Source organism: Cyprinus carpio, chromosome A4, assembly GCF_018340385.1.
Source record: "Cyprinus carpio isolate SPL01 chromosome A4, ASM1834038v1, whole genome shotgun sequence".
Lineage (NCBI taxonomy): Eukaryota > Metazoa > Chordata > Actinopteri > Cypriniformes > Cyprinidae > Cyprinus > Cyprinus carpio.
Window position 1 is genome coordinate 9,942,483 of NC_056575.1, and position 13,136 is coordinate 9,955,618.

Consider the following 13,136-nt stretch of genomic DNA (forward strand, 5'->3'; position numbering starts at 1 on the left):
AAAATGCAGCATCCTCTCACCAAAGTGCTCTTGTACCACGAAAAATAACACTAGATGTAGGAAATAAAATCTATTACATGATAATAAAATTGTATAATATAAGTCAAAATCACAAAACAAATCACATAAAAATCTACTCACTTAATGTTTTGGATGTTAGTGAAGAAGTTAGTCAAGTTTTGGATGTTACTTCACTGAACGGGTCGGCAGCTCTGTTAACAACTAAACTCGACAAGAAATCACCCTAAACCTTGAGCCAATAGCCTTCGAGTATGAGATGTGACGGAGCATGTGATTTGTTGAATTTAGTGAACGAATACGCCCTTCACTGAACGGGTCTGAACGAGATCGAGAGATAGCTTCTCGTTCGTGAACGAGTTGAATGTGCTGATACATCTCGTTCGTGAATGAAATGAATGAGAGTGTACCGGTGTTCTGAAATATTCGGTGTCTGAGATTTTCGGTGACGCTGGGCGGAGCTTACATGAATATTCATGTGTTTCTGTTTCGCGTTAAAGCGACTCTGATCGACGTTTTCACCGGATCACAAAAAACTGTTCAACAAGGTAATTACGTTTCAGCTTCTAACGAAGATAAGCAAATGTTGACCGACACAAAATGTTATTGTTTGCTGTTTTAAATGTTTACTCACGATTACAGCCACTGATGCCAGAAGCAGCCTATCGTTAGAATACGCTACACTAAATGGGCCAGTAGCTGTTAAAATATTTTCTCATATTCCTCTGTTTTGCTATTAAAAGTATGTCATTTGAAGTTGTGTAGCTATGGTGGCACAAACTTGCTCACTGTATTGTAAGACTGTAAGGTGAGAACCAACGATATAAAGACTCTTATGTAGTAACAACTATTTAACTTTTTTTTTTTTCTCCTTAAAAAAGGTGTCACATGGAAGTGCATGACAGCCTACAGTTCATGTGAGAGAGCTGTTTGTTTGGAATTAATATATCTGTTACAAATCAGCAGAGTTGATACTTCTGCCTGTTATTTTTTTTTTCCTATAGCTTACAGAAAGCTCTTCTAATGGGGAGGAGACTTATATTTTTGTCAAGTTATATATGAGGCCACTATTGCACACATACATGAAGACATGCGTAAAACGTTCTCAGAATTAACTTTTGCTTTTTTTATCTGATGCAGGGGATGGTGGATGTGTACTTTATCAGTGGTAATAGTTAAAAAACTTGTATAGCCTACTATTTGATACAAATGTTGTATTATTTACCCAGTTTTAAAGTTTTACTACATTTTTTGTTCCTGAACCACACTTTTGGAATCAAGATAATCAAAGGTAATCAAACCAAGCACAACCTAATAAAACATGTTTCATGGATAAAGAGTTTTGTAAAAAAGATCATGTTGGTGGATATTCACTAATATTAAAAAATGTGGGTCATTCTTGAATGGCTTATTCTGTATAAACAATATGATCCCATTGATTTGGAAGCATGTTTATTCTCCCAACATTTAGACTGATTTCATTGAGTTTGTTCATGGTGCATAAATTTCTGTTTGCCATTTCTTGTTCATATAGGAATTTACTTTAATATGTATTTAATAATTTACTTACAACAGAAATCATATAACATTTGCTTATGTTGATCAGTAGGCCTATCCTGAACACATATACAAGTTGTTACATCCTCGTGTAGCTTTCACCTGTTTTTTTTTTTTTTTAAAAAACATGACCCATGTTTTTATATTTATACAGGTGGTATTAAATGTCATTTATGTAATGCCTTCACACATCGGTTAATAAAACTTTTAACACCGAATCAGTTGAAAGTCTTTTATTCAGCAAAAGCAATCTACTTTTATCTTTGAAATGAAAAAATACAAATACTGTATGTTTTGATATAGCCACTTTCTATTAAACTACAAAACATTTCTGTTGGTAGAAATAAGCAAAAAAATTGTTAAAAGCACTGCAAGGTTGTGGATTTCAAAACTTGACCAATACACATTAGTCAAAATGATTTTCAAGTGCACCACAATGTGTATATGATTAAAAACAAGTTAAAGACATTTGTACTTTTTGTTTAACTATATAGTGCATATATAGGCATTTTATATACTAAATGTATATTTTTTTTTAGACAAATAAATAAATAAATACAGAGATTAAGAATGTTTATATTCCAGTTCATGTGTGCATTAAAAAAAAATTCATCTTTTGCTTTGTAATTAAAAACATTTTTTTGAATGATTGAGCAAACGATTAGGAATGACACAGAATAATCATCATACATTTTATTATGGCACAACAGATACATTTTGAACAGTTTATTAAACGACACATTTTGGACTCTTAATATTATAAAAATGCTTAATTGTTGTAGGCTCATTTGGAGCATAGCCTACCTCAGGTAAATCATTACGAACAATCACAATCTTTAAATTATTTTGCATATTAACAATAGTAATAAAAACAACAATACACTAAGCATAATGTCATTCTACGCTAAAACGACCTTTTTGAAAATCGTTTATGTTTCCTGACAACGTACTAATATTTTCAGAGACGCTTTAACGCGAAACAGGAAAACTCATGAATCGGCCGGGTCAGTCGGTCATTCAGCATGTGAGTCAATCTCGATCAGCAGTCAGCAGAACCGGCCGGGTCAGTCGGTCATTCAGCATGTGAGTCAATCTCGATCAGCAGTCAGCAGAAAGCGGATGCAAAGTGCAGTTATAGGTACTAGGTAGCCTACTGCACATACATGCTTGTTTCTGTATTCATATTTAGCAAACAGAACATAATTCCACTTTTAATCCCTGATTTATGAATGTGTAACTGTCTGACCAAACAATAAAAATGTTAACGTTAATTATACAAGAAAACCTTGTGCTTTGGTCATCTAAATAACTTATTTAGACTTTATTTATTTAAAGATCACAAAACCCACAAAAAACTCAAAAAACTGAATAAAAGAAAGAAAGAAAATAAAATAAAGTTAAATAAAATAAAATGAAATAAAATAAATGATGCTTAAATGTAATTTTTGCAATTACTATTATCATCATTTAGATGTTAAAGATCACAAACTGTCTTAAAAACTCTTAAAACTGTCTAAATGAAAGAAAGAAAGAAAGAAAGAAAGAAAGAAAGAAAGAAAAAGAAAGAAAGAAAGAAAGAAAGAAAGAAAGAAAGAAAAAGAAAGTTATATACTGAACAGAATAATTGCAGATGTATTGTGGCAGTTACTACAAACTTTATGATATATATTTCATTCATGTTTTAAAAATCACAAAAATGTCTATATATATATGTATATATAATATATATGTTATATATATATATATATATATATATATATATATATATATATAATATATATGTTTATATATATATATATATATATATATATATATATATATATTATTGTTATTATTATTATTACTTTTTCTTAATTTTACTTTTAAAACAATTATACTAATTTTCTTTCAAAATCTCTCTGAACAACAAGCAAGCTGCTTTATGCTGGAATGATGTACCTCTGTGCCTCCTTCCAAGGGGTGTTTCCAGACCTGACCAATCAAATCCACATACAAGCCCATATAATCAGAAAGCTCCATAAGAAAAGGTTGCTGCTGCAGAGTGTGAAGGCTGTGGAAGTGTGCAGACTAACAAGTGATTTATTTTCTATCTAATAAGTTCTTTATATTAAAAGTCACCATGACCTTTGTAACTCTCAATAGTGGAGCTAAAATGCCAATTGTTGGACTGGGAACATGGAGGGTGAGTATTCACTTTTTTTTCTTTTTCTTTTTGTACAGTAGAGTATCATTCTGAATGGTTTAATTTATTTTTTTTCCCCTCAGCTGTTGCTTCTATTGTTTTCCATCGAAACACTAGACGTTGTACAAATTCAAAACCTGCTCCAGTATTTTTCATTTTAGAGATTTTAAAATAATTGCAGTGTCTATTAAGATTTCATAGTACAATTTTGAAACCTGCTCCAGTCTGCTCCAGGTGAGGTCACAGAGGCCGTGAAGGCAGCCATTCAGGTCGGCTACCGCCACATCGATGGGGCCCATGTCTATGAAAATGAGAATGAAGTTGGGGACGGAGTCGATGCCATGATTAACCAAGGAGTGGTGAAGAGAGAGGACCTATTCATAGTCAGCAAGGTAGAAGGACATGTAAAAATTAGTATCTGAGGCACATGACAGGAGTTATGGTCTCACAAGGCCAATCATGTGTCTTGAAATTTCACACAGCATCAAATCATGTCACAGATCAAACACAGGGCATTTGTATAACATGCATTATTGTGTGTTGTAATGCTCTGTTACATCATGCTTTGATTACTGAAATGCAAGTCGTGGTTTAACAATTAAACTTGTAGAAATGTGCTTAACAAATACATTATTTGAAAAGGGGCTTTGGCTATAATATAAAATCCTGCATTTTTTAAAGCTGTGGTGCACTTACCATGAGAAACACTTGGTAAGAGGAGCCTGTGAAAAGACCCTAAGTGATCTAAAACTGGACTACGTTGATCTCTACCTAATGCACTTTCCCATGGGAACTAAGGTAGTACTAATAAGTATTTAATAGTATAAAACTAATAACAGTGTGATAATTGCTTGTATTTTCTGTGCATTTTATATATATATACTGTATATATATTAATGCCTATCTGTGTATCAAAATTTGCAGCCTGGAAATGAGTTTTTCCCATTTGATAAGGACGGCCAAGTAATTCCAGACAACAGCGACTTTCTAGAAACATGGGAGGTAATAAACAGTATAATAAAAAAAAAATTAATTTAAGACATGTGTAACTCACATTTGATCACTGATAAAAGAAAAATGACTGATTATTAAATTTTAGTGTTAATTTCTTCTCACAAAGGCAATGGAAGAGTTAGTGGATGCTGGGTTGGTCAAGGCCATCGGTGTGTCCAACTTCAACCGGGATCAGATTGAGAGAATCCTGAATAAACCAGGACTCAAGTACAAACCTGCCAATAATCAGGTATTGTGTTGTTTGCAATAAATCAAAAGAACTTGAAACCAATTAAGACTCTGTAATTCATTGGTGCCAAAATCTTTCCGCTGCTTCTCATGTCCAGATCGAGTGCCATCCATATCTGACTCAGGAGAAGCTGATTAACTACTGTCAGTCCAAAGGCATTACAGTCACTGCATACAGTCCTCTGGGTTCCCCAACCAGACCATGGTAAGTACTCTCATTCATTTGTATATATACAGGATTACACAAAGATCAAACAAACTTCAGAAAACCACAGCAAAAGCAAACAAAACCTTCTTTAGGGCACAGGCAGGTGAGCCATCACTGCTGGAGGACCCAAAGATCAAAGCCATTGCAGATAAGCATGGTAAAACCACAGCACAGGTAGGTATAAACTTGTTTTTTATTAGTTATTATATGCTGACTAAGTCCATGTTATGTATCCATCAACTTTGATGTACAATGCTTTACCTGTCAGTTGAATGCCAGATGACCCTAGTAGTATTTGTTATGTGAGATGCTAAGTATTGAACTTTCTTTCCAGGTTCTAATCTGCTTCCACATGCAGAGGAATGTTGTGGTCATTCCCAAATCTGTAAACCCTAAGAGAATCAAAGAGAATTTTGAGGTATTGCCATTTTAATTAAACCATGTGTGTTCTACATATTGCACAAGTTCTCCAGATATACAAAAAATAACCAAATTTTCAGAAATGGTCAACATATCAATATATTATTAAGATTTAGGTCTTTTATCCTTTCAGGTCTTTGATTTTGAGCTGAGTAAAGAAGAGATGAACACCATACTGAGTTTTAATAGAAACTGGAGAGCTTTTATGCTGGGATGGTGAGTCACCATTATGCAAATTTGCAGTGGACTTTGTATCCATTTGTGTAATATTAGGTATCTAATTGCCTTTTTATTGCAGGGCTTCCAAGCATAAGGATTATCCATTGAATGCAGAATACTAAAGCTTTAATAAATCCAGTTTCTAACTGTACTGTGAAGTAAATATGACTCCTGCATTTCCCATCAGGGATAAATGAAGTATGTTGATAATCTCAGAGACTGCACGAAAGTTTTATCACACATTATCAGCATTTATTCAGGTGTAATACAGCCATTTGAGGGAATGAATGTGGTCAAATGTTTAAGTTAAGGTCAGGTGAGTTGTTAAGAACATGAGAAAGACTTTCCACACATTCAAAAACCTAAGCCAGAGAGCTGTTTGACACATAGCTTTATTTTGATTTTTAAAGCATACATCAAAATACTAAACATGAGCTGCTCTTGCGAACTGGAAGTGCTTCTGTTCTTATATTATGAAAATAAGGAGTTTGTGTGTGTGTGTCAGGACCAACAATTTCTCATGTTATTTGCCTAACTGTGCAAAGTATGTGACATTGTTCAAATAAAATGTTACTAGTGCATATGTTTCTCAAAGACTTTTTATGATTAATTGTGTTGTTTTGTCACATTTAATGCAAGCCTTTTCACATTTGCACCGAAGAAGTAACAGCTTGAAACGGTCAAAGAATTAACAAATACTTCCATGTTTATGGGCAAAAAAAAAAAGAAGATTAATTAGAATTTTAGCTGCTGCTGTAATAAGACTTGCTTTAAATTCAAAACCAGCAAGTCACATATCAGTTGCAGGACGTTTCTCAGTAACTGATTCATAACTTAAAAATGAAGAGCATTTTCACTTTGATCAATGCCAAAAACAACAATTCTGGGAACAAGCATTTTTCGAGATGTCTTCTTTTTAATACTCAGTATTAAACGGGTAGTCCTTGTGCTTCAAACCCCTGCATTGATAGAAGAACACATTAAGTTAAAAGATTAATAAATTATAATTTCATAAAAATATATTTTTTTAGTAAAACCAGGGTTCCCGCTCCATTTTCCAGTTGTTTGTGAATAGTCTATAGAGACTGCATAAAGTAACAGCTATTTCTAGTACATTAGGTTTCTGAATAGGATTTCTGCAGGTTTTATGAAGGCAATTTTAAGACTTTTTAAGACCTGTTTAAGGAAATCAAGACACATTTACTTGAGAAGCAAAATGACTTAAGATTAAAAGAATGAAGTGAGTTTGATTAAAACAAGAATATCTTCCAATGGGCTCAGAAAAAAACAACTAAATTCAAATGGAAAAAGTTTTAACACCCCATTGACAGATATTTGTTCTTGTTTCAGACATCATGAATTTAAGTCTTTCTGCTCTGATTTAAGTCATTTTAATCCTTAATCTGTGGAAGTGAAAGTAAGACCTGCAGAAACTCTCATTTATATTGACTACATTTCTATGACTTTATTTTTCCAAGCATTTATTAAATTCCATTACACTTCTAAACATAACCTGGGAAGCCTTTGAAACTTACTCACCAATGCATTGGACAAGCCCTGAAGTCCTTGTTGAAGCCCAAAATGGTCTTCATGTCCTCCTCACTCAATTCAAAATCAAAGACCTTTTGGTGTAGATAATAAATAATAATAATAATTCAACATATTTATACAGTACTAGCAACACTATGATTCCAAGACCTTACTGACAGCAAGACTTCTGAAGATGAACTTACTTGAAAGTTCTCTTGAATACGCTGAGGTGTGACGGACTTAGGGATGACGATCACATTCCTCTGAATGTGGAAGCGGATGAGGACCTGTACATTGCATGTCAAATAGACATTTTTCTATGGATCATTAACAAGCTTTGACATACACAGGACGGCAGTCTCCTCACCTGGGCAGAAGTCTTTTTGTGCTTCTCTGCAATGGCCTTGATGTTTGGGTCATCAAGCAGTGAGGGATCTTCAGGTTTAGCCCTAAGTTTGAGACAAAGTTCAAAGGTTATACATTATAGAAAGTCACCAGCTGCACATTGAAACTTCATAGCAAATAAATGTCACATGCAACAAAGCTACAGCATGTGGGAACGGCGGCTTACCAAGGTCTGTCTGGAGAACCCAGAGGACTGTATGCAGTGACTGTAATGCCTTTGGTCTGACAGTAGCTAATCAGCTTCTCCTGAGTCAGATAGGGGTGGCACTCAATCTAAAGAAGAAAACAAAATCATTTATTTTTTATATATCATTAAAAACTTTGAGATTAGAAATAGTTAGGGATGTCTCCATTTCGATTATTTCCATGATCGATTGTCGTTTAAATTAACGATCAATTAATCGATTAATCGTTAACCATAACGCTCCAAAATGCGTCTGTTGCAGCCACGCAGTCACCGACATGACGGGATGTTCAAAAGCCACATGCGCACACAAAACGCTTTCTCGCTTGAATTAAAGGGATTTTAGTCTGAATAAAATGCTAGTAGCAGGATTCTAAAATAAATAGATGTGATTATGATGATTTCATAAAATGAAGAGAGCGCGCCATACTTTTGAGGTCATTTTACTTTGTTGACCGTTTCCTATCCTGCACGGAGACCGCTGAACGCGCCTCTTTAAATGGTTTTGTGGTGCTCGTTGTTGTATTTTAAAACACAATTGCAATGTTTTCAACTGACATTATGGCATTTAAAATAAAATGATCCCAAACGGAACTGTGGCGCGCGTGTGGCTGCGCTGCACATTAAGTGAACCGCTTACATCGGTGCTGCTGCAGCAAAAAACTGCTGCTCACATTAATTTGATCCTGCTGGATTCTGTCCTAGAAAATGTCAGATTTTAAAAAATTAAAAATCCGGCATGCAGTGCATCAGATCGTGACAGTGCGTGCGTGCTAGACGAGAACGAGCGCGAGCGCGGCTTTGGCTAAATTTATTTGGAGGTTATAGCTCATACCTCATTAGGCATAAATCAAAATGTTTTCCATATTCGCAATGCATTTGAATGTTAAACTATTATTTATAATGTAAACTAGGCTTGTACTTTACATGCATTCGCATGTAGACGGAAAAGATCCTCTTCTCATGAGCAAAAACGTCCTTGGCATAACAGCAGAGTGAACCGGTATACTGCGGTCTATTTAAACTGACCAGTGTAACCTTTTAAATGTTTCGTTGACTATTTTATTTTGATAATGAACAGGCTGCGATGTAAGTTTGAATCGCTAGAATATAAGTGTGCTGCAGGCTCCGGCGCGATCGAAACAACTGAGACATAAAAATTAAAAAAAAAAAAAAAAAAACTTTTCCGCAAAAGTGTTTACTTTCATTTGTGCACACTCACAATAAAAACAGAAGATTTGTGCTTTTGTAAAATAAAAGCAAACAACAGAATGCGTTGTCATCCTTTTTTTTCTTCCCGTGAACTTGTGGAGCGCAGCCACACTTCTGTTTTAAATCCGTTATCTTAATTATTGAAGTCAGATATATTTCAAATATATATATAAAAAAAAAGAAAATAGAAAAAAGAAAACATTGTTTTTATTTTGGGCCTATTACTTAAATAGGCTATACATTTTCCTTAAAGCATCCCATTTTGTCCCAAGGCTTGAGAACCTGTGCCCTAGGCTAGTGAGGTCCATGCAGAAACTTGTGAACGATGCTCGGCATCACTGTTTAGTGATATCACTGAATGCGCGTGGGAAATAGCATTGTGTCTGTCAAAGCGCCTATTAATCGCTGTTTTGAATCCAGCAATTATTTATTTACAAATTATAAGATATGGTTATGACAAGTGTGGTATAAAAGCTTTGTTTATTAGAGGAATAATAGGAAATGTTAGATCGTGACCATGCCTCTGGATGCGTTCGAGCCCATAGCCTTCATTTACGCGGCTTTGTTCTGGTTTGCAGGTTAGTCACGAATTTCCACAAATTCAATAACATTTAGGCATTGTTTCTTTTTCCTAAATCTTCACAGTCTAACCCTCTAACTTCGCAGGTTTATTTTATTATCTTTCATTTTTAATAACTGTTTTCGCATCTCTTACTGTGGTTAGGAAGCAGGGAAATTAAAGATTTCATGAATTAAGAATTCGTTAGATTTATTAATTTGTTACCTTATTTCACTTAAACCATGGGTTATTTAGGCCAGGGAACAAAATTAATGAAACATGGACGATTGCCACAAATGAATAAGTCGTAGGAACGAATTAACAAGTTGTAGGAATGAATAGACTAGACTACCTGTTCTGTCACTGTGACCCGCAGCCCTGCAAAGCGCACGACATGAAACAGTTATCTGATGAAATGACTTAGTTACTACATTTCTATTGCTTTTTATGTTGAAGAACTTTGATGTTGTTTCTATTTTAATGTACTTTAAAGTTCAAATCACATTAAAAGCTTAATTTGTCCATTGTGAATGAATGATGATGCTTTTATACACCGTCACCGTCACTCATAGCCGCTCGCACGTGTTCTGCGCATGAGCCGCACGCAGCCCAACAGTAAATCGGTTAACCGACCATCGACAGCCTTAATCGACTGCCTCTCTTATCGACAATTAATTTATATCAAAATATCTGAACAAAAAAAAACACAGACCATTAAAAACTTTGAGATTAGAAATATACAATAAAAAATAATTAAGAAAAAACTTAATACCACCAAATATTCATTTATTTAATCAAAATATCTGAAAAAAAAAATACAATAAAAAATAATAATAAAAAACAATATTTCATTATAATCAGTAACCACAAAAAAAAAAGATCTGTCCAAAAACCCTGATTTCGTGCTCAAGAAACATTTCTTATTATTATCAATATTGAAAAAAAAAACTGATTTATTTTAAGGGATTTTATTTTGAATTGAAATCTTCTGTAACAATGAAAGGCTTTACTGTCACTTTTGATCGATTTAATGTGCACACCCCAAACAGAAAAAAAGCATTAATTAAAAAAAAATAACATTGAATAAACAAAATATTTAACATATAAAAAATAAAAAAAATAATACAAAAAATAAAAAAAAATAATGACAATATAATAATATATCCAGACAATTTCAGATTATTCAAACATAAAACAAACTGCACAGCACTCCCTGTTACAAAGCATTAGGCCTGCGGATCACAATGCAAGCAGGAGTGTCCTAATGACATTTTAAGCCTATATCCAGACAAATAACTGCGTCTGCCCTTGACAAGTAGCAGGACATTAAAGGAGCAATTGAATTACTCGGTTGCTGGAGGCGAAATGCTGGTCATTAGATAAATATTGACCTTTCTTGGTCCATCTGTAATTGTTAAATGAAACCACACTGATGTTATACGGTACCGACCTGATTGTTGGCAGGTTTGTACTTGAGTCCTGGTTTATTCAGGATGGCTTCGATTTGTTCTCGATTAAAGTTGGAGATGCCAATGGACTTGACCAACCCAGCATCCACTAACTCTTCCATGGCCTACAGCACAAATATCACGATTTAATTATAGTTACTTGAATAAAACTAAAACTATTAGCTAATATACACTGGAATTGCAATGGAAAGCCATTATAATGAATGCAGTAATATGTAAAACAAATGAATTAGTAAAAATGAATGTGAATGGTAACTTCACAATCAAATCCGTGTCCTCATACCTCCCAGGTGTCCAAGAAATTGGTGTCATCACCGATGGCTAACCCTTCACTGTCCAATGGGAACTGATCAGGCCCAGGCTGAAAAGCAATGATGAAAACATCAATGAATACAGTGAGATCTTAGCTTTCATTGTGGAAATCAACACTGAATGCTACCCATGAATGACAAGACAGACAAGACTTTAGAGAAGATGTTTCTCTGAAATGTTTAATAAATCACTTTAAAGCCCATTGGCCAGTGAACCAGGTAAAGATCAAGGTAGTCCAGCTTCAGGTCACTTAAAGTCTTCTGACAAGCTCCTTTCACTAAGGCCTTCTCGTGAAAGGTGCACCAGAGCTGTGAAACAATAATACACGCCATGAATATGTTTTCATTCATCACAAACCTACTAAATCTGCACTTGGCCTTCCATTTCTTAAATGCAAATCTTGTGCTAAATGGTGCAAGCTGGCATACCTTGCTGACCACAAAGAGTTCTTCTCTTTTAACCACACCATCTTTGATCATGGCCTGGATTCCCTCTCCGACCTCCGTTTCATTGTTGTACACCGCGGCACCATCGATGTGTCTGTACCCCGCAGCGATGGCTGCCTTAACAGCCTCTGCCACTTTACCTGGAGGAGACTGGAGGGACAACGACAGAATATAATCACCAAAAAGGATAGGAGAAAAAGAGTATTGAGTGGAAAGGAAAATAGAAATGATAGGGGAAAGGAAAGGAAAGGACACAAAAAAAAACGGAAAAGAGAAGGGAAATTAAATGACAGGAAAAGGGAAGAAAATCAAAATAAACCAATAACTGCACTAACAGCTGATTTTGTGTTTTCATTTTTGCCCCACTATGATTCTACTACATATGGAAAAGAACAAAGTTCGATCTTCTGTATTCACTTTAGTATAAATATATAACATTTAGTATTTTCCTCTCAGTATCTCATCTTATAGATCAAACAAAGGACGTACTGAATGTTATAGTTAATTAATTGCCACCCAAAAGACTGATACAGTTCAATTTGCTCACTTACTATGACCAAACTACTTTCTCTAGACAGTTTATTGCATTTTTACTCATTATCAAATACAGTTTATTTACCATCATTTCAAATAGTTAAACAGCCAAACTTTTCATGACCGTCTTTGCAACTTCTCTCCTCTTAACTACATCCCATATGATTCATTTCGCACTTTTTGCAGCCTCGTTATTACTGTGCAACTTCAATTCATTATTTTAATAGTGTGTTTTCTCCCCTTTTACTTCATATTTCACTTCTGCATGCATTTTAAAAACTTTTGGGCATGAATTCTCAACGTAACGTGCCAGCTAATTTAATGCACTTATGTAACTTAATATAACACGATCACTCACAGAAGTTACTAGACCGTACCTTCCACGTGCCCAGTCCGACGATGGGCATATCTGCCCCGGTATTGAGCTTCACAGAGGTTGCCATGGTGAAAGAGAGATTAAGCACGAGCTATTTCAACATAACAGTTCCAAAGCAGAGGAGGTGGTGAAGGAGTTCAAACAGGTGCAGCTCTGGATCGATAGCTCTGGTCTGAACGACGTAGCGAGCAGCGACGTAAGCTGACGTCACTGAACACGTAAGGAAAATTTGCTTTTCATTTGCATAAAGTGTAGTGTTTTAT

At 34.8% G+C, this 13,136-nt stretch overlaps 2 protein-coding genes across 2 annotated transcripts; one reads left to right on the top strand and one right to left on the bottom strand.

Annotated features, from left to right (window-relative positions):
* Positions 1 to 3,547: 3,547 nt before the first annotated feature.
* Positions 3,548 to 6,073, top strand: LOC109064379 (aldo-keto reductase family 1 member B1-like). Its single transcript, XM_042740163.1, has 10 exons — positions 3,548 to 3,757; positions 3,982 to 4,149; positions 4,439 to 4,555; positions 4,682 to 4,759; positions 4,878 to 5,000; positions 5,098 to 5,204; positions 5,300 to 5,381; positions 5,542 to 5,625; positions 5,761 to 5,843; positions 5,926 to 6,073. Exons 1-10 carry the CDS (start codon positions 3,695 to 3,697, stop codon positions 5,966 to 5,968), a joined length of 948 nt encoding a protein of 315 aa, XP_042596097.1. The 5' UTR covers positions 3,548 to 3,694; the 3' UTR covers positions 5,969 to 6,073.
* Positions 6,074 to 6,220: 147 nt separating this feature from the next.
* On the bottom strand, positions 6,221 to 13,095 carry LOC122139893 (aldo-keto reductase family 1 member B1-like). The gene is made up of 10 exons (XM_042740150.1): positions 12,875 to 13,095; positions 11,946 to 12,113; positions 11,709 to 11,825; positions 11,489 to 11,566; positions 11,187 to 11,309; positions 7,948 to 8,054; positions 7,744 to 7,825; positions 7,580 to 7,663; positions 7,386 to 7,468; positions 6,221 to 6,805 (listed from the first exon to the last, which is right to left on the bottom strand). Exons 1-10 carry the CDS (start codon positions 12,938 to 12,940, stop codon positions 6,763 to 6,765), a joined length of 951 nt encoding a protein of 316 aa, XP_042596084.1. The 5' UTR covers positions 12,941 to 13,095; the 3' UTR covers positions 6,221 to 6,762.
* Between the last annotated feature and the right edge of the window lie 41 nt (positions 13,096 to 13,136).

Excerpts from the sequence above, each read along its gene's own strand:
- LOC109064379 (XM_042740163.1), top strand. The coding sequence starts at position 3,695 with ATGACCTTTGTAACTCTCAATAGTGGAGCTAAAATGCCAATTGTTGGA. Across the intron at positions 5,001-5,097 it reads ACAAACCTGCCAATAATCAG|ATCGAGTGCCATCCATATCT; the intron begins GTATTGTGTTGT and ends TCTCATGTCCAG. Across the intron at positions 5,205-5,299 it reads GGTTCCCCAACCAGACCATG|GGCACAGGCAGGTGAGCCAT; the intron begins GTAAGTACTCTC and ends AACCTTCTTTAG.
- LOC122139893 (XM_042740150.1), bottom strand. The coding sequence starts at position 12,940 with ATGGCAACCTCTGTGAAGCTCAATACCGGGGCAGATATGCCCATCGTC. Across the intron at positions 11,310-11,488 it reads ATTTCTTGGACACCTGGGAG|GCCATGGAAGAGTTAGTGGA; the intron begins GTATGAGGACAC and ends TTTGTGCTGTAG. Across the intron at positions 7,826-7,947 it reads GGTTCTCCAGACAGACCTTG|GGCTAAACCTGAAGATCCCT; the intron begins GTAAGCCGCCGT and ends TCTCAAACTTAG.